This window comes from Cryptosporidium muris, genomic scaffold, assembly GCF_000006515.1.
Source record: "Cryptosporidium muris RN66 scf_1106632353999 genomic scaffold, whole genome shotgun sequence".
Lineage (NCBI taxonomy): Eukaryota > Apicomplexa > Conoidasida > Eucoccidiorida > Cryptosporidiidae > Cryptosporidium > Cryptosporidium muris.
The window spans coordinates 1,144,050-1,162,747 of NW_002196571.1; the positions used below are offsets into that span (position 1 = coordinate 1,144,050).

Consider the following 18,698-nt stretch of genomic DNA (forward strand, 5'->3'; position numbering starts at 1 on the left):
CATAGATATTGTATTGTTTTTAATCGCTAGTCAAATATATATTACTATTTATAGATAACGCATCCAATTGACTTATCCATGGTAATATTTCTAAGATTTTCATTCTATATGCTGGTCCTAAGTTTAGTTGTAAGGGATTTCTTTCAATATAAAGTGTCTTCATATTTTTTAATTTCTTAAGAAGTTCAATTTGATCAAGACTATCTATACAATTATCATTTAGCCATAATTCTTCCAAACTCATTATATTTGAAATCTCTTCTAAATTGCTTATTTCATTTCCAGCTAAATCTAGGGTATGAAGCTGCTTAAAGTTTTTAAAGTATCCAATTGGGGGGCTAGGTAGTTTGTTATGGCTTAAGTATAACTCTTTTAAGTTACAGCACTTATGCTGAAATGATAGGGCCCATTCTGATAGACGATTACTTTGTAAGCTCAAAGATTTTAATTTCACAAGATTTGGTAAGCTTTCAAAGTTTGTTATTTTATTTCTACCTAGCCATAGCTCTTCAAGTTGTATCAGATGTTCAATGTTCCCAATATGTCTTATTCTATTTCCTCCAAGCTCTAGGAGTGTTAATTTAGTATTACTATTTAGCCCCTCGATTATACTTATTCTATTACTTGATAAGAATAATTTCCGCAAATTTCTAAGATTACCAAGATTCTCAACTTTTCGTATTTTGTTAAAAGATAAATCCAATACTTCAAGATTAATTAGCTCATCCAAATCTTCAATTTTTCTAATAGAATTTTGATACAACTCTAAGATATTCAAACTTTTAAGCTCATTAAGATTTTCAATTTTCTCAATATGATTTGATATTAATATTAAAGCTTTTAAATTCTTACATTTGTACAAATTTTCTATCTTCCCTATTCTGCCACATTGAATGTTAATTATTTCATCATCTTCAGAAACTAAGTGATCAATACCCAAACGCAGTAAACTAATCCTGTTAGATTTATTACTATTTGTACTTCTTTCTTCAATTGTATCCATTATTACTTAGTAACTTTACTCAGTTAAGCAAAAAATTGGTTAGGCGGTACTGGGGCTATTAAATGTCTGACTTTATATTTCTATAACATATAATTAGTAATTATTTATTATTAGCCAAAAGATCTTCCACTTCTCTATCTTGTTTACTCCAAGCATTATTTGTTCCAATCCAAAGTAATGAATCGGCACTATTTTGAGAATTGATTATATTCGTCCCACTATTAACTCTAGTAAAATTGGTAGTATCACATACTGATGACCATATATTCATTGTTGGATAGTCATCAAGTGCAATAAATTCAAGGTCACAGTCCAATCCTTGACTTTTATTGCATATTACATCAGCTTTGGATTTGTTGTTATTTAAACTTCCAGAAAAATATGATATTTGTCTAAAATTATTTTTTAAATGTAGGATAATTGCTTCATGCTCGGCTATTGTTATTGTTTTTGATTTAAGGTCTTGTAACTCATTACTTAATGCTACCACCTTTGCATGTAGTGCAATATTTTCATCTCTCAGTTGTTGCCTCTCTATTTTCTGCTTATCACGATGCTTTTGAGCTGATTGTCTGTTTCTTAACATTTGTAGGAACTTCCTTTGCATTGCAGTTGGCATATCACGGAATTCTTTAGAATTCAAGTCTATTGCTGTGGAATAACTACCTGCTTTATTGTTATTACTAACATGTGGTGTTGTAATTGTATTTAATTGCAGATCTTTTTTTTTTCTTTTCTTCTTATACTTTGAATTTAATGTCTGAATCCTTAAGTTCTCCTTTCTGTTATCCAATTTGAATGCTTCACTTGATGCTGTAGAGCCAGAGTTACTGTTTGGAGATGTAATTGTGTAATTTGTTGATAATGACGCTCTTTTAGCACAGTCAGAATCACCTTTTGTATATGGTAAGTCAATGTAATCTAATATACTATTAAATTCTTCTATAGTATTAGTTTGGTTACTGTTTACTCCCTTTATGTCAGTGTTGTTTAAAGGATTTAAGATCTCACTACAAGTAGGCTCACAGATATTCCTTACCATATAATTTGAAAACCCTCCATAGATAGCTCCAGATATTTCCTCATTAAAAGTTGTTTGTTTTTCTTTTATCATATATTCAACTAAATAGTTTTATTGCATCGTGATGTTTTGTAGTCCTACACGTGTAGTGCATGTAGATACCGGTATGAATGTCCACTTGACACTAGTCTATATATACCGGCTCCTGCATGTACTTTCTAATAGTAAGAAAGTGCAATAACTTATCATTTCTTTTCAAGAAAGATATAATTTTAAAGGAACTTTACTCATCTCTTATCACGTAGATCTGAACAGAAATGGCGCATTGGTTATAAGATACTGGAAAAGTGGAACCCCACAATAAAGTACATGCATATAGAAGGTAAAGTAGTAAATTTCTAGAATATTTAAATTAAATAAAACAAGTTTAAAGTTAATAAGTTACAATAAATAGCTTATTAAGGTCATTTATAATGTTAAGTTATGTATCAAGAACAGAAAATTTAGAATCAATGAACCTGGAATCTTGTGATATAAGCACTGAATCAAAGTATTTAACAACTGCAAGAAGGAATAGACTATCACTTAGCAGCTCAAGGTATGGAAATAACCTACGTAGATCTTCGGTGTACAAGTGGAGTGGGGTATTTAGCGATTTTAATATTGAAAATATACCAAGTGATGCTTGGGAGTACTATATCAATATTGAACAGGATGAAGCTAAAAATACTCACTATGATGACAATGGTCAAGTTAAGTTATTAAGTAACTGTTTTACTCTTGAGCAGAGTATCAAACTTTATAAAAAGATACTGCATAGTTTTTTTTTTGGGAATGATTATTTGAATGATACTCAATTTTGGAATGATTTAGTGAAACGTTTTAACAATAACCCATTTGAGCTTGATAGTGACGAAGGTAGAGAGAACGTCCTAAAAATATTTTTGAGTATAATTTGTTCTAGTATTATCAATAGAGATGCTAAGGGTTATTATTGTGCAATGATATACTGCTTAATGGTATCATTACCAAATAAACCACAAGTATTTGGGATACTAAGGCCATTTATAATAAGAAAGATATTATCACTAATCAATGACAAATATATTACATATTCAAGTTCTAACAATAATACAAGGAAAAAGGGTAGGGCTAGGAAAAAAAAGTTTAACAGAAATATTGATGAAAATGTTGAGAGCGAAAATAGCTTGAACAATGCAATAGCAAGTGATTCAGAAAAGGAAAATGATATTTCGTCTTTAGAAAATCCAAGTTCATGTTCTAATGAGGTAGTAAATAATAATGTTTATGTGAAGATGCAAATTGAATTAATTGCATGTTTAGTTATTTTGTGTCAAAATATTGATTTTACATGCAATATATCAAGTAAAATTGGAATGGAGGGACTACAAGAGTTATTAGAAGGTCTTTTACACATTTCAGTTTATACATGTGATATTTCATATTTTAAAAATGAAGTAGACCAGCTGAAATCTTGCTGCTTACTTCAATCAAATATCCCAAATAATAGAGATCATATTCAAAATGCTATAGATGAGATTGGAGATGTATGGAATTTCAGTAAAGCATCCTCAATTGTATTACTATGTTTTTTTTTGAATCTCGGGAAAAGTCGATTTATTACTTATCTGCAAGATGGTAATATATTCAAGAGGTTTCGTACTGTAGAATTTGATTCAATTCAAATTGAAATAATTAAATATTATGTGATATTATTACTTCGTTCTTCAATTCCAATTATAATTGGTAATGTTACATCAAACTCATCTATAATAACTGTCAGAAGCAAAAGTACTCAGAATTCAACTCTTATAACAGTATTTAATATTATAAAAAATATTATTAAGCTTTATCCTGAATTGATATTTCCCAATATCATATATATTATTGATCAAATTGTAATTCTACAGGAAAATTTAACAATTTACTCTTTTTTAGGGACAAACTTTGAAGATGATGAATTAATATTAAATTGCGAAAATTTAGAAGACCATAATGGGAATTTAATTAATTTACAGCCTAATTATCGGAAGTCTGGAAGAGATATTAAAGAAATTAAGAGATTTGTAAATGGAATTGAACTTCTTAGAGAATTAAGAAGGTTAATGGCTCAGTATGAAATAGAAGGTCCCTACGATATAGAGGATGAAATTTACGAGTGTATTATGAACAATAAAAATAAACTTTTTTATTATGATCCTATAGTAGCATTTATAATATCTTTATACTTATTAATGAGTGAGCGTTCAGAAACTAGGCAAAGTATTTTAGATATTATTTATATGAAATTTATACCTACCATAATTGACCTTTGTGAAACACAAAATTCAAGCAAAATGTTACTTTTTCATATAATTCAGACATGTTTTGGATTAAATGAAGGACAAAATTCTACTGAAAGTATCAAGGAAATTAATTCTTTTATATCATTTTTGTCATCATATAAACCTCAAAAAAAAAACAAAGAAAACAAAAATAATTTACTTTCTTGTTTAACATCATTCAAATATCCTGCATTGTTACATCGTAGATTGATTGCCATATTACCATATTTTTACCAATCAGCACGCCCTGGCTATCGCACAATGGCACTGGAAATTACTTCATATGTACTTCAAATAAAATCCTCTTTAGAGATATTGGCTACTTTCATATATAACTCAAGTAGTAAAAGAAACATTACAATATCATCTTCCACCTCCGTTACAAACAATATAGAGAAGAAGTACATTGAACTTTCTGATTTCTTACAAAATAATATTATGGATGCTGTATTTATGGATTGCAATGAGTCATCTCCGTCTGTTGCAATACAGAATTCTAAAATTAGGTCTCAAAGAAGCATTAATAGCAGTCCTGTTTCGGATAATTACTCTTCAAACAGAAATAGTAGCGCAAGACAAAGTATTGAATGGATTGGTATCACTATTGATTCGAAAATAAGCATTTCCAATATGTCTAGTATTGTTCAGGGTGAAATGGCTTTAAAATTATTTTATTTAATTTTATTATGCGTCCAAAGAAGTGAAGATATTTCTCCAAATATTAGAATAAAGTCAGCAATAATATTATCCAACATAATTAACTCGTTATATGATCTCTATAACACTTATATAGAAGCTAATGATGAAGAAATATTATGTTTAAAGAACGAGATAATTGGTGGTATTAAAATGCTAATATTTTCGTGTAGTAACACACATATTAATGCAGTAATTCCAGTTGTTGATATGATAAGAGGGTTTTCCAATGATGAAAAGGCAATTTGTAGAAAAGGAAGCTTGTTATTATGGGATAGTTATTTTCCATTTATCTATCTTGATAAAAAGGCAGACATTAATAGTGAGAAGGATTTTATACTAAATATATTTAAGTCAGCTTTAAGCGATTCTTCAATATTAGTGAGACGTCATGGATTGCAGAGCCTTTATACCTTGTATCATACATTTCCTCTTAACAAGTGGATCTGTAATCTATGGTCAATACATGGTTTACCATTTATTTTAGATACAGAAAATATAATTATAGATAAAATAACAGAAATAAGCTACAATATTCTCACTGAGCAAATATCTAAGACATCGGAGTTAATTCAAAGTCTTTGGTTAAAAATATCACATAATGAAGGAAATAAATTCTCCAATTTCATTTCGAATATCAATAAAGAATATGAATTTGCATGGAATTCCTTGTTTTTACAAAAGGAGAATCAATTAAGTGTTATTAGATTATATAAATTATGCATACGGAGTGTCTTTAAAAAATATCCATTAGTAATTAACTCCTCTTTACAATTCCTAAATATTATAATTGACCTCTTTATAGAAATATTGGGATTTGATACCAATGATAATCCAGTAGATTTTCCAGACTTGCCCTTTGTATTATTAGAAGAGGTATATAGCTATTTCCACCAAAATAAAAGATGCATACATAGTAAAGAAGATTTGTCATATAAAACAATTAGTAAGATTTATTATTTATTAACTAATGGAATTTTACCATTATCTTCAGATATGCAAATAAAGACTATGAAGTTGATATCTATGCACAGCTTATTGAGGATTTCTAACTCAATAGTAGAAACATTTAAACTGATGATGTGTTCATTATACATTTTTATTAATGATGCTACGGAGGAGACAAGTTGCACATCCTTAATGGATGCATACTTTAATATTATATTTATGGAACCTGAATTCTATACACATATTACAAAATTTATAATAGAAAGTATAAATATTAATGATGATCATCATGAACTTAGGAGTTATATGAATACCAATTCATTAGTTTTATCGATATGTTTGCCTTCAATTTTATGTATTTTGTATATTTGGGAAGAAATCAATATCATATATAGGAATAAGCATCATATTACTAAATTTATGAATGCAAAGAATTTAAAAGAAAAATATAAGAACTTTAGTAAAAATACATTACATCTACTAGGGTCTACATACAATGCTAAAGTAAAGAAAGAAATTGAATCAAATTATTCATTGAGTTGTCCAGATTTGGATACCAGTAATACTATAGAAATAATCTATATATCTTGCCTGATGAAGTTGATAGAACAAAATGATGAAATAAAGAACTTAGACTATAGTAGATTTGGGAATGAAAATTTGTATAATTACGTGAATATACGAATATTGGGTGAATTGTCCCTTCTTGGTTATCAACTAATTAATAGAAATATAAATAGCTTATTGATATCTTCACTACTACCTATATTACAGCCATTTAATTTAGAAAGAATATTTATACTTATAGAATCTCTATATAAAAAATATCAAAGTATGAGAATACTAGATAAAACAAAATCTAACGAAAAAAAGATAATATCAAATGTTAATTTGCTTATATTGACTATGGGACAAATATGTTATAGCAGTAATAATAGTTTAACAAAAAATATAATTCAAAATTATTTTATCCCATTGTTGGTTGATAAAACTGTACCCATTGAAATAAGAAACAATGTTTTGGTAATTTTGCATGATATGTATATTTTATATACATCACTAGTTGATCCTCATTTAATATGTATATTTAACATTTTGCATGAAGGACTTGAAAAGAGATCTGAAACTCAGATAGATCAAAATGCTTTATTAAGAAAACAATCTCTTTTACTATTATCAGACCTGATAAGTCAAGGTTATATAAAATTAAGAGGATCCTACATGCTAAAATTTTTATGTCCACTTATTGACCCTTTAAACTCAATTAGAATGATTGGACGTGGTCTATTTGAAAAAGTATTACTTAGGTTGAACCCATCATTAATAGTTCAAAATTTTGTTGAAACGATGTGTTTTATTAATGGCTGGTTAACTCATCCTTGTATAAAATCATGGGATGTAGGATACAACAAGTCTTTGGGAAATAAATACTATAACTCTGAAATATTGAACTTTGATTGTGACGAAAAAGAGTACATTTATGACTTTTTTATTAATAATTTGAGTGATAAACAAAAATTTGAGGTATTATGTCGCATAGTTCATGACTTTCTTGCACTATTTGTTGATCAAAGTAATATAATTAAACTACCAGAATCATATCAACATAATGATGGGAAAACACTTAAAGATGCATTAAGATTAATTTCATCTTCGAGCCTTTGTATATATCATAAGTATTCAAGAAAAGTTAGTAAGATATCTGGGAAACTTGACTTGTATGAGAAATTAGATAATGAAAGTGAAGATACTAATTTAGGAGATTCAAACGGAAGCTGCAATATAATCTTAAAGGAACTAATTCAAGCAAGCCTTGCTATAGATATAATCCCTACATTACTATCATTGAAACATTTAATGAAGCAATCTTGCTCATCATTTATTAAAGATATTCACAAATGTATTGGTGAATTATTAAAAGATTATAGAAATAATCTCACTAGTATTATACAAGATAACACTCTAATCAAAGAATTAGAATATGATTTCAAAATGGGAATTTTCAACTAGATAATTAAGATTAAGAGCTAGTAAAGATCTAGACTTGATATTAAAGAGTAGTTTATTAGAAAATAGAATATTAGTCATTTATTCCTAAATTTCCTCGAATGAAGTTTCTCTAGAATAAAATTAATTGCAAAAGTGCCAATAATATCAATAGTTATAAGGCCAAGAATTATTAGTTTTAAATCAAATGAATTGTATTGTTCCAAAGAGAACAAATTATTAAGCAAGGGTAAAGTCCCAAGTATTGATATTGTTAAGAATGAAATTACAACTCCAGATATAAACAGGAGTGGTTTGTTATCTTTTAATGGCATTGTGAAAGGATATCCTTCCGCATTAGAGAGAAATGTTGCAAGATGAGCTGCTGTATGTAGATAGAACATAGTGGTATTTACTATATTCGGTTCAAACGAATCATCAACTGATGCTTTATAGTCGCTAGGTCTCAAATTTATAGTTAATATCCATCCAGTATAAATAACTAAAAGATGGATAAGAGCCTGAACTAAAAATGAGGCTAATACAAAGATGTTAAATATGCTGGAAGGTGGTCGCTGTGGGGCTATTTCTCTTAATGGTTTATTTCTTATAACAAGAAAGAAGAGAGAGCTCATTATTATGGATTCAACAGTAGTTTGGAAATCTCCAAATTTAACACCATCATATGCTAGTACACTCAACGCAAATGCAGAAATAATGCTATTTAAACCCATCAATTTGTACATTAGTATAACAGAGTCAAAGTAGAACGGCCATAACGAATAATATTCAATATACATTTTGGTGAGTCACCTTTATAAGTAAATGGAGAAGCAATTGAAGCATCACCAAGCTTAACTTTAGGAATAGAGTCCATATCTTGTATATCCTTCCATAATTCTTTCTTTAAATTCCCTCTATCTACTTTACTCATATTCTAAATTTTATTTGGTCCTTGATTTGTTGTATATTAGGACAATCTGGTTTCCGATTTTCCAGTGAACCTTGCTCTTTCTTTATTGCTTCGGTATCTCCAGATAATAGTGAGATACCAACGTGAGAACTTTTCAGTGCCCCTACATCATTTGTACCATCACCACACATCAAAGTAATATTTCCTATACTATTTAAAAGTGAAATTATATCTTGTTTATCTTTTGGTGACATTCTTCCATAAATAGTACAGTACCTTATTGTATTTATAACTTGTTTCTTATTATATATAGCTAACATATATTGAAGACTATTTCCAAGGATACACAAACAATATTTGGTTGAAACTGATTCTAATGATTTATTCGGATCATAATTTGAATGGAAACTTCCATCATGATTTCTCCATTTAAGTAAAAATCTTTTTTTATATTTATCTGAATATTCACTTTGCTTATCATCTTCCTCATAGTCAGTTGGAAGCATTACATTCTCTCTTGAGATCTCTTGCATATTATTTTCAATATTTCCGATATTATTCATATATTCACTATGCGAATCTTTCTCTATAGTCAAAATCAATGGTGATTCTAGTGAAGTCATTGTTATTGTTTGAGCAACATGAAATCCAGTAAGGATATTATCACCAGTTATCATTATTGTCCTATGGCCACTGTAATGTAACTTCTCAATGACATCTCTAGAATACTTCTTAATTGGACAATATAAAGCTAAGAAACCACAAAATACCAGGTTATTTTCAAAAAAATCTCGGTTTCTATTATCTATTTTATCTAATGAGCAATATTTAGCACCAAGAGCTAAGATCCTATACCCCTTCTTCGTACAATTTAAAACTACTTCGTTATATATCTCAGGTTTTATATTTTTAAAATACTTTAACATAACTTCAGGACTACCTTTGCATAAAACCATTCCTGTTGATTTATTTTCAGGCATAGTATCAATAGATTCTGCATATTTCATAGATTCCACAATAGAAGATGATTTCTTCAGTATATTCCTTGATTCACTTATTATACGACCTACAATAGTCATTCTCTGTAACTCAGGGGAAAATGGATACCGTTTAATTACTAAATATTTAAAATTGAGTTTTGGGTTTGATAAGCATTCTGAAGTTCCAATAAGCCATTCAGATGCTTTATTAATTATTTTATCCATTGGATCACCTATAATCTTACCATTTACTATAGTTAAATTTGTGCAACATCCCATTATAGTATTTGTTAAAAATGGTATATAAGGGTATTCAGTGTCTTGAAAAGTATCACATTTAAGTACAATTGATGATTCCTTGTCATCATTCTCAATATTTATACCAAAAATTCCATATACATCCATTTTATCTGAAGTAAGTGTCCCAGTTTTATCAAATGCACAAATGTCAACTTTCCCACCAAAAGGAATCCTAAATGGTTCAGTACAAAAAATATTCTTTTTCGTCAATTGCACAAATGTTGTTGTAACTGCAATAGAAAGTGTTATTGGAAACTCTGGAGGCACTACAGAAGTTATAATATGAATACAAGATAAAAGAAGTTTAAATCTGTTTCTAAATGGATCTTGAAGTCCAATATATAAAACATAGCCAGAAGCAATAAGTGCGCTAATTATCAATAAGAATAAAAATAACAAAGATTCAAATCCATTAACAGTAACTCGTTCATTTGAAGATGAGATTGTACGTATGAGTTTTCCTTGATAGGTATTAAATCCAGTTCTAATTACATATCCAAGACAAATAGTTCTATTATCTTCATATTTCATATGTAATAGTTGTTTATTTAAACTTGGAGCTATTTTAGAAGTTTCAAGATTACATCTCTTAATAATACTTCCAACTACACCATTTATATTATTCTCTCGATTATCAGATACCTTATCTCCTAAATTATATCTTGAATCTAGTAGAGAATTTGAGACAATAATTTTTGTGCCAGCAAATATAGTGTGATTTTTCAAATTATTCATATTCATATCAGCTGTAAACAATTTGCTAGATACTTCATTATCTTCTTGTAAATTCATTAATGGAACTTTCATTTTAGGTACATATTCACCAGTTAACATTGCTTCATTAACAACTATATTTCCAGATAACAAAATAAAATCACATGGACAAATAGATCTTGTATCATTCCAATCTTCTTCATTGTTAAAACTAGATTTTTTATCACTTGTGTAAGTAGAAATAGCAATAATATCACCAGGAAGGATGTAATCAGTTAAAATATATTTCCATTTATTATTTCTAAATACAGAAATAAAACAAGAAGGCCGTCTCATTTGTCTTAGTTCATCTAATTCTCTTAAACGTCTAAATGTCATTTGAGCCTCCAAAGTGCATAACATTAATAAAGTAAATACCCCCATTTGCCAATATTCATCAAGAAACCATAGTAATACACAAAATAACTGAAATAAAAAGAATGGTGACAATATTTGTTCAGTAAATAGTCTCAAAAACTTCTCATTGGGAATGTCATAATTGTTAATTCCATATATAGTATTATATTCAGGAATATACTTTGATGATAATCCCAATTCTTCAGTAAGTCTATTCAAGTATGAACTTATTGGTAGGTTAATAGGACAATTCAATTTTGTAAAACTCGATACTTCTTCATTGTATATAAATTGTCGCTTTTCATAAAATATACTTCGGATCCAAGTTAGTGGCTTATCTGATTCTGACAGTAATTTATCCAATATATATCTATACCTAATAAAATCTGTTGAATTCACTCTAATAATGAAATAATCATTCATTGGAACAATTTCTACCTTATTCTTCCAGTATATATCCCTTAATGAATTTTTATTTTTATTACTAGGAGTATTTAATTTATCAATATTTGACACGCATACTGAATATTTTACTTCACAAAGACATGCTGAATATTTTGGGTTTTTAACTAATACATGTGTTATACTATTTATATTTTCTCTAATATTGGAAATTTTATCAAAGCATATAAAACACTTCATTCTTTTACTCCAATGAGTTGATAAATGACAAATAATATGAATAATAAATAACAATGAAAAGTAAAATATATAAGGTAAAAGGAATCCTTCAACAATATGCTGCAAATCTATAGTAGATAACTTTGTTGAATTATTTACTTCTATATTTAATCTATCATACCACTCTAAAGTATCGTTTAACCCTGATACTAAATTATCTCGAGTTTCTGGTAGAGAAAACAAATATCCAACATAATTTAGACTACCCCAAATATGATCAATTGAAATATCCGGTTTAATAGAAGATATATGTTGGAATACAATGCTTAAAAGAAATATATATAATATAAGGAATGGAAATACATCAAATCTAAATAAAAAAGATTTTCTCTTCCGATAATATATAAAAGTATATTTTTTATTAGGCTTGAGATATTTGTTCATTAGTTCCCAATTTGTCATATTTAATAAAGAATATCAATAATTAAAAGAGAAATAACAAAAGGATTAATATTAATGGTTATAGTGCTACCCAAACACGCCGCTAAATATAAAAATTATTACCTGAGGGATTTATCGAAAAGTTAACTTAGTATATTAAAGATTAACTTTTAATCAAGGGTGCACAATTTCTAAATTGGAATATATACGTTGACATTAATTAATATTTAATTTTATTGCGAAGGAAATTTACAAATTGTATCATTAAACTTTATTAAAATTTAAAATATTAAGTTATCTGTATATATATTTAATCTTAAAATATGACAGAATAAATCCACAAGATAATAAAAAATAATATATAGATACACTTGTATACGGTTATTTTTTAAGGATACACTATTCTATAACGAGTTAAAATAACATTCTGAAACCTATGTAACGAGGTTCAAACTCGTTTTAGTGATTAGACACAACTATTCCTTAGCAATGATACTAAAACAATTGTCAGACCTGACAATTGTTTACTATTATATTACATTTGATTAGAAATATAATATCATTAAAATGGGCATAATAAGAAAGTTGACTTTAATTGGATTGGTACACCTATTATTAGGAACAATAAATGCTACACCTACATTTGAAAATACTGCTGCAAGTGATGTTGATGTTGTAAAATCAACAAGCCAAATATCATCAAGAATACTTTCTACTCATACAAATGTAAATAGTAATGATCAAGATACTACCTTTAAACAACAAGAAGTAAATTCTGATCATGAATATGCTGAAAAAAAATCACTTTACATACCTAATTTACCAAAATTAGGTGGAATATCAGATAAAAGGTATTATTCATCATTACCCTTTACTAGGCATGGACATTGTGAAAAAGGCACAATTTATACTATTAAATCTTTCGATGATCTTAGAAGATATAAAGATGAATTGATGTGTGTTATGGAAACTGGTATTAATATAGTAGTTCCACCAAGTGGTAATTCATATGGTACAGTTTTAGATTACTTATCTGATCGTAGTGATGCAGATACAGAAATGATTAACCGTATATGGAATGGTAAATTTTCAGGTGCTGCACTTTGTAATAAACCCATAAATACTCTTCAACCTGTATTTTTTGGCTTTAATTTGGTAAATGGACAGTTTAGATTCCCTTCATTTTGGAATATTACGTCATTACCACCTAATTGTCATATGGCATCTTCAGAACACCCAGATGATTCGACAACATTGATTTTAGATTATATGACTAATTTCAATGAAGTTTGTCCACCTCAGATGCCATTAAATAGGCCATTCTTTTCTACAAGTGAAACTTCAAATGTATGCGCTATAGTAAAATTAGTTGGCCAAACTTCAGATGGTGGTTTCATTTTATTAGGAAGAGGTCTCAGTATGCCATCTTTTGTATCAAATTTTTCTCCCGTTGGTCTCTTCACTTTCATCTTCTTTGGTTTAATTACATATGATCCTGCAGTATACAATTTATCTTCTGGAGGAACAATTACACTACCTCCAGTACCCTACTCTTTTGATTACAATCTAGTTGGGATTGATTCATCTAGTAAAACTTTCCGATCTCCTTATCCATTAGTTCTTGATAAATTAGTGCCATTTGAGACTAAAGTATTTAGTTACAGTGAAATAAACTCCACAGATTCAAGTAACTCTACAAGTACTACAACTAGACGACCAAGGAATAATCATAAGATTAAGTATTCTACAAACATCACTGAACTAATTCCAAAGTTTAGAACTACAAACCAGATACGTAACTAATGTTTATGATTTAAAGTTAGAGTAGGGCATTTATGGCTACAACATTTAACAATAAGATGTAATTTTGAATATTCACTCTTTAAAATCAATAATATTTTACTTTATGGAAATTGTACTTTTAATAATTTATTCATTTGGTTTATAATGCTAGAGCTAAGTAATAGTAATAAAGAGCAAAATCACTTGAAATATAAATAGTATAGAATGTCAGTATGAATAAACGAAGGATTTGAAGACTAAATACCGAAGATATTACATAAATATTTGTATTCTATCCAACTGTGTTGGTTATAGTAGCAAATTTGTGAATTTTAAACTACGCTATGCAAGAATAATTGAACTGATTAGTAGTTGTATAAAAGATAAATGGAATTTTAAATGAGTAAATATGTGTTCAAATGTTTACATTATTTTTAGATATCTCCAATATGCCTAAATTACTTGTAGAAATATTGAATAACATTACTAGTTTAAAAGGCACTTCTAAGAAATATAATACTAGTAACCAATTTGAAAATAGTGATAGTTAGAAATCTTGTGATGTTGAGAATTGAAGAGCATCAGTAATTTCTTGATATGTCTTACAATGAATAACTTTTAATGTTTGTGTAAGCGTTTGCCTTGCAGCAGCCTCTTCCTGAGATGGAGCAGGTAAATCAGATATTAATTCACTGAATGGGTTAGATACATTAAAATGTCTTGGATATTTTAATTCAACTAGGATCTCATCAGCTGAAAACAATAAATAAGCAACGATATCTTCCCTTGGAATTTCAAGAATCTCTAGATTAAATATAGAAAAAATAAAACCTTTCTCAATCGTGATAGCATTTTCAAGCATAGATATTATATATTCATTACTAGGTTTTGTTTTCATGGATCTTGCTATGCTCAAACAAAACTCAGCTTGGAATAATTCATCACGTCTTATTCGATCTAATGCATCACATAATTGTTCTAAAACTGGACCTTCTTTATTAAAGAATGATTGTCTAATCAGATGAATACCTGATGAAAAAACCCTTTTAATTATGGTATATATTATTAACTTTTCAGAGAATGGGACACTAGAGTCAAGAAGCTGATTAGCAAATTCAATTTTCCTTTGATAATGTTGATTATCGGTAATTATATCTTTCAATTTTAAATGATATCTCATTTTTGCTTCTTTATGGTCATATTCCTTTATATTTTCGGATTTATATTTCCTAATAACATCTATGTAATTCATAAATACTTCCTTATATATATTCTCCATACAGATAGTAAATGAGAAATATCCTCTAGCTTCTGGTACTTGAATTTGGCTTAGAAATTCACATGCTACTAGTACAGAATCTAAGCCAGTGTTAGAAATAAAAACTCTACTAGAAAATAGTAATTCAATTGAATCTACAAATCTTCTATCAACTTCAGATATTATCCCTAAGTCCTTTATATAGGAAATAACTTCAGCAGTCCAAAAGACCACTTCATATTTTTTATAAAAATTCCAAAGTCTATTATACTTTATTGGAAATAATACCCATCTAAATGGATTATCTAGGAGTATAGTTTCTTGCTTCTGTTTCTCTAATAGCTCTCTTCTATTATCAATCATCACTCAAACATTTAGCAAATTCTACAAAATATATTATATAGAATTTTATATATTTCTCTTAAATTATGACTAAACAGATTCATATTAAAGAATACACACAGCGGGACAAGTTATTACTAGATACTCTTTTATCCCCACACAAACTATAGCGCCGTCTCAATAAGACTTCCTGATACCTTGCAATATAAATATTATTGAACTATAATATTTTCTGACTTGTATTACGAATTAATAATAATATAACCGGAATAGTTATTAATGTTATTATAAAGACCAGTTAATATATTTTTTTAATAAGAAATTATTATCTTTTTTTCTGAAGGTTACTATTGTAGCAAAATATTAAAAACATGGGAAGATTACTGAATATACATATAGCGGGTATTTTGTTACTTGAGACAACACAAAAATAATCTAGATAGTAATTTCATGTAATATAAAGGATTAAGTTATTTCGGATTATTATTTACACAATTAAATTAATATCTTAGAAATTAGAAGATGTTGAAGTCATTTCTATCGGCAGAGACTTCAAGGGAAATAGATCAAGCTGTTGAGAAGATTAAAGCTATGCAGCATGAAGAACCCGTACTATCAAGTGATACTAGATTGCACCAAATAATAAAGAGTGAAATAGAAGTAATGTGGTCAATGTACAAAAAAGAAGAAGCCTCATTTTGGACTGCAGAAGAGATAGACTTGGGTCAGGATATGAGAGATTGGGAAAGTTTAAAGGAACCAGAAAAACATTTTATTAAATATGTCTTAGCATTTTTTGCAGCTAGTGATGGAATTGTAATGGAGAACTTAGCTGTAAATTTTTTAAAGGAAATTCAAATAGAAGAAGCTAGAATGTATTATGGATTTCAAATTGCTATGGAGCAGATTCACAGTGAAACTTATTCCCTTTTAATTGATCAATATATATCAGATGTAAAAGATCGCCAAATGCTTTTTGAAGCAATATCACATTTACCAGCAGTTAAAACTAAGGCAAAGTGGGCAACAAAGTGGATGAATAATAATCGGTCATTTGCAGAAAGAATAATTGGCTTTTGTGCAGTTGAAGGTATCTTGTTTTCTGGTAGCTTTTGTGCTATATTTTGGCTTAAGAAACGTGGACTAATGCCTGGATTGACATTTTCTAATGAACTAATATCTAGAGATGAAGGTATTCATGCGGACTTTGGATGTCTACTTTATAAAACATTAAATAATCGTCTTCCATATGGAAGAGTTCAAGAAATCATAGCAGAAGCTGTTGAAGTCGAACGTGCATTTTTATGTGATTCATTACCTGTAGATCTCATTGGGATGAACTCTAGATTAATGGCCCAATATATTGAATTTGTTGCTGATCGTTTACTGTTTGCTCTAGATGTTCCAAAGATATACAATGTCACGAATCCATTTGATTGGATGGATCTTATTTCATTACAAGGTAAAACTAATTTCTTTGAGAAACGAGTAGCTGAATACCAAATGGCAGGAGTTATGGCTCATCAGAAAGACCAAATTTTCAATCTAGATGCTGAATTTTAACTAACCAGCTTCATAGAATACTTTTAATATAATAAAATATATTTACTTTATATAATTATGTAGTGATAATTTTTTTAGAAATAGAAAAAAGGAATTGCATAATATACAGTATTTTATTAAAATAAGAAGATTTATATATATTAACTTTAAAATTATTACCTCTTTTTATTTGGACTTGTAAGATTTCAGTTCTTCTTTTCCTTGTGATAAAGCAAAGATCAAAACAAACCTTTCTTTATAAAAGATATTTTGTAAGTATATTAAGGTGTAATAAACTATAACAAAATATTTGATTCATCTATTGAAGGGAAATCTTTAATTATTTATTCCGCATGATATATTCGAGTGATATTCACTTTTTCCTTTGGATTTACTATTTTTTTTGAAACTAATTTTCATCTGCTGAATATTTAAGTAGTGAGAAATCAATATTTTGTGAAGTTTTAAAGTATTTACAGAATTTCCAAGATTAATAATAAATTAAAGGATATTTGAATGGATTATATCACAAAAAGTACTCAATATGTTAACAACGGTATCTATAAACAATTTATATGCAGGTACAAATATTCAACTTTCATCAGAAATTACAGCGGAAATCCAAACTCATTTAGCAAGAAATTATCATTTAATATTATCCAACAAAGATTTCTTGGAAATAAAGTGAGTGGTCCTGCTGCTTCTTATAATGTAATAAAACATCTAAAAATTATTTCGAGACTTAATCCTTCATTAACATATACAGAATTTAAACAACGTTGTGAATCACTAAGAATATTTATCTATTTTGGGATGTGTATATATCTTACGGGTGAACTTGTTAATAATCCATTAAAATCATCATATTGGTACAGATATACTCCAATAAATTTCTTCAAGTATGTTTTACCAAATTATATGTATCCTATTGACAAGAAATATTGATTCCTTTTAATGAATATTGTAAAGTTAAATATTTATGATAACAAACTCTTAAATTTAAACATATAACTCCTTAATTATGTTGAAAGAAGTAATTTATTTTCAAGATTTAAAATATTTTAATAGGATAATAAACTAAATTCGAAAATTTTTTAATTTTTAATTTTTACAAAGTAGTTATAAATAATGTGATTTGGTTAATTAATCTATTAATAATGAATAACTTAAATTGACATTATTTTAGTTTAATAGAGGTAATCGTAAGTTAAAATTTATGTAAATGTTGATGACTATATTAAAAGGTACATTATTATGAATTTTATTAAAATTTATAAAATGATTTTTATAAACCATAAATCATAAAATGACTTTTTATAATAGTAAGGATTGAATGAGTTTTTCTTTATAATAAAATATAATGAAGTATTAAAGGACTTCGATAAATGTTATCTATGTTTGGTGATTTAG

The 18,698-nt window shown here is 28.0% G+C and overlaps 8 protein-coding genes across 8 annotated transcripts, besides 12 other annotated features; 4 read left to right on the forward strand and 4 right to left on the reverse strand.

The window, feature by feature from the left end:
• Nucleotides 1-19: 19 nt before the first annotated feature.
• CMU_027480 (protein phosphatase 1 regulatory subunit 7, putative) lies at nt 20-1,003 on the reverse strand (the record flags this gene model as incomplete). The annotated part of the gene is made up of 1 exon (XM_002140051.1): nt 20-1,003. One exon carries the CDS (start codon nt 1,001-1,003, stop codon nt 20-22), a length of 984 nt encoding a protein of 327 aa, XP_002140087.1.
• A 71-nt stretch (nt 1,004-1,074) lies between these two features.
• Nucleotides 1,075-1,116: a sequence feature (AT_rich).
• Nucleotides 1,104-2,117, reverse strand: CMU_027490 (uncharacterized protein; the record flags this gene model as incomplete). Its single annotated transcript, XM_002140052.1, has 1 exon — nt 1,104-2,117. The coding sequence occupies one exon, from the start codon at nt 2,115-2,117 to the stop codon at nt 1,104-1,106; it is 1,014 nt and encodes a 337-aa protein (XP_002140088.1).
• A 380-nt stretch (nt 2,118-2,497) lies between these two features.
• CMU_027500 (uncharacterized protein) lies at nt 2,498-8,023 on the forward strand (the record flags this gene model as incomplete). The annotated part of the gene is made up of 1 exon (XM_002140053.1): nt 2,498-8,023. One exon carries the CDS (start codon nt 2,498-2,500, stop codon nt 8,021-8,023), a length of 5,526 nt encoding a protein of 1,841 aa, XP_002140089.1.
• Nucleotides 3,864-3,891: a sequence feature (AT_rich).
• Nucleotides 5,029-5,057: a sequence feature (AT_rich).
• Nucleotides 6,943-6,984: a sequence feature (AT_rich).
• Nucleotides 8,024-8,097: 74 nt separating the features above from the next.
• On the reverse strand, nt 8,098-12,385 carry CMU_027510 (cation-transporting P-type ATPase, putative; the record flags this gene model as incomplete). The annotated part of the gene is made up of 3 exons (XM_002140054.1): nt 8,098-8,687; nt 8,977-9,369; nt 9,484-12,385. The coding sequence occupies 3 exons, from the start codon at nt 12,383-12,385 to the stop codon at nt 8,098-8,100; spliced, it is 3,885 nt and encodes a 1,294-aa protein (XP_002140090.1).
• Nucleotides 12,320-12,347: a sequence feature (AT_rich).
• A 194-nt stretch (nt 12,386-12,579) lies between the features above and the next one.
• Nucleotides 12,580-12,602: a sequence feature (AT_rich).
• Nucleotides 12,603-12,634: 32 nt separating this feature from the next.
• Nucleotides 12,635-12,689: a sequence feature (AT_rich).
• Nucleotides 12,690-12,931: 242 nt separating this feature from the next.
• Nucleotides 12,932-14,167, forward strand: CMU_027520 (uncharacterized protein; the record flags this gene model as incomplete). Its single annotated transcript, XM_002140055.1, has 1 exon — nt 12,932-14,167. One exon carries the CDS (start codon nt 12,932-12,934, stop codon nt 14,165-14,167), a length of 1,236 nt encoding a protein of 411 aa, XP_002140091.1.
• A 526-nt stretch (nt 14,168-14,693) lies between these two features.
• On the reverse strand, nt 14,694-15,767 carry CMU_027530 (ribonucleoside-diphosphate reductase beta subunit family protein; the record flags this gene model as incomplete). The annotated part of the gene is made up of 1 exon (XM_002140056.1): nt 14,694-15,767. One exon carries the CDS (start codon nt 15,765-15,767, stop codon nt 14,694-14,696), a length of 1,074 nt encoding a protein of 357 aa, XP_002140092.1.
• A 25-nt stretch (nt 15,768-15,792) lies between these two features.
• Nucleotides 15,793-15,822: a sequence feature (AT_rich).
• Nucleotides 15,823-16,044: 222 nt separating this feature from the next.
• Nucleotides 16,045-16,083: a sequence feature (AT_rich).
• Nucleotides 16,084-16,268: 185 nt separating this feature from the next.
• CMU_027540 (ribonucleotide-diphosphate reductase, small subunit, putative) lies at nt 16,269-17,309 on the forward strand (the record flags this gene model as incomplete). Its single annotated transcript, XM_002140057.1, has 1 exon — nt 16,269-17,309. The coding sequence occupies one exon, from the start codon at nt 16,269-16,271 to the stop codon at nt 17,307-17,309; it is 1,041 nt and encodes a 346-aa protein (XP_002140093.1).
• A 21-nt stretch (nt 17,310-17,330) lies between these two features.
• Nucleotides 17,331-17,467: a sequence feature (AT_rich).
• A 337-nt stretch (nt 17,468-17,804) lies between these two features.
• On the forward strand, nt 17,805-18,233 carry CMU_027550 (uncharacterized protein; the record flags this gene model as incomplete). The annotated part of the gene is made up of 1 exon (XM_002140058.1): nt 17,805-18,233. One exon carries the CDS (start codon nt 17,805-17,807, stop codon nt 18,231-18,233), a length of 429 nt encoding a protein of 142 aa, XP_002140094.1.
• Nucleotides 18,234-18,322: 89 nt separating this feature from the next.
• Nucleotides 18,323-18,399: a sequence feature (AT_rich).
• Nucleotides 18,400-18,536: 137 nt separating this feature from the next.
• Nucleotides 18,537-18,580: a sequence feature (AT_rich).
• Nucleotides 18,581-18,698: the final 118 nt, after the last annotated feature.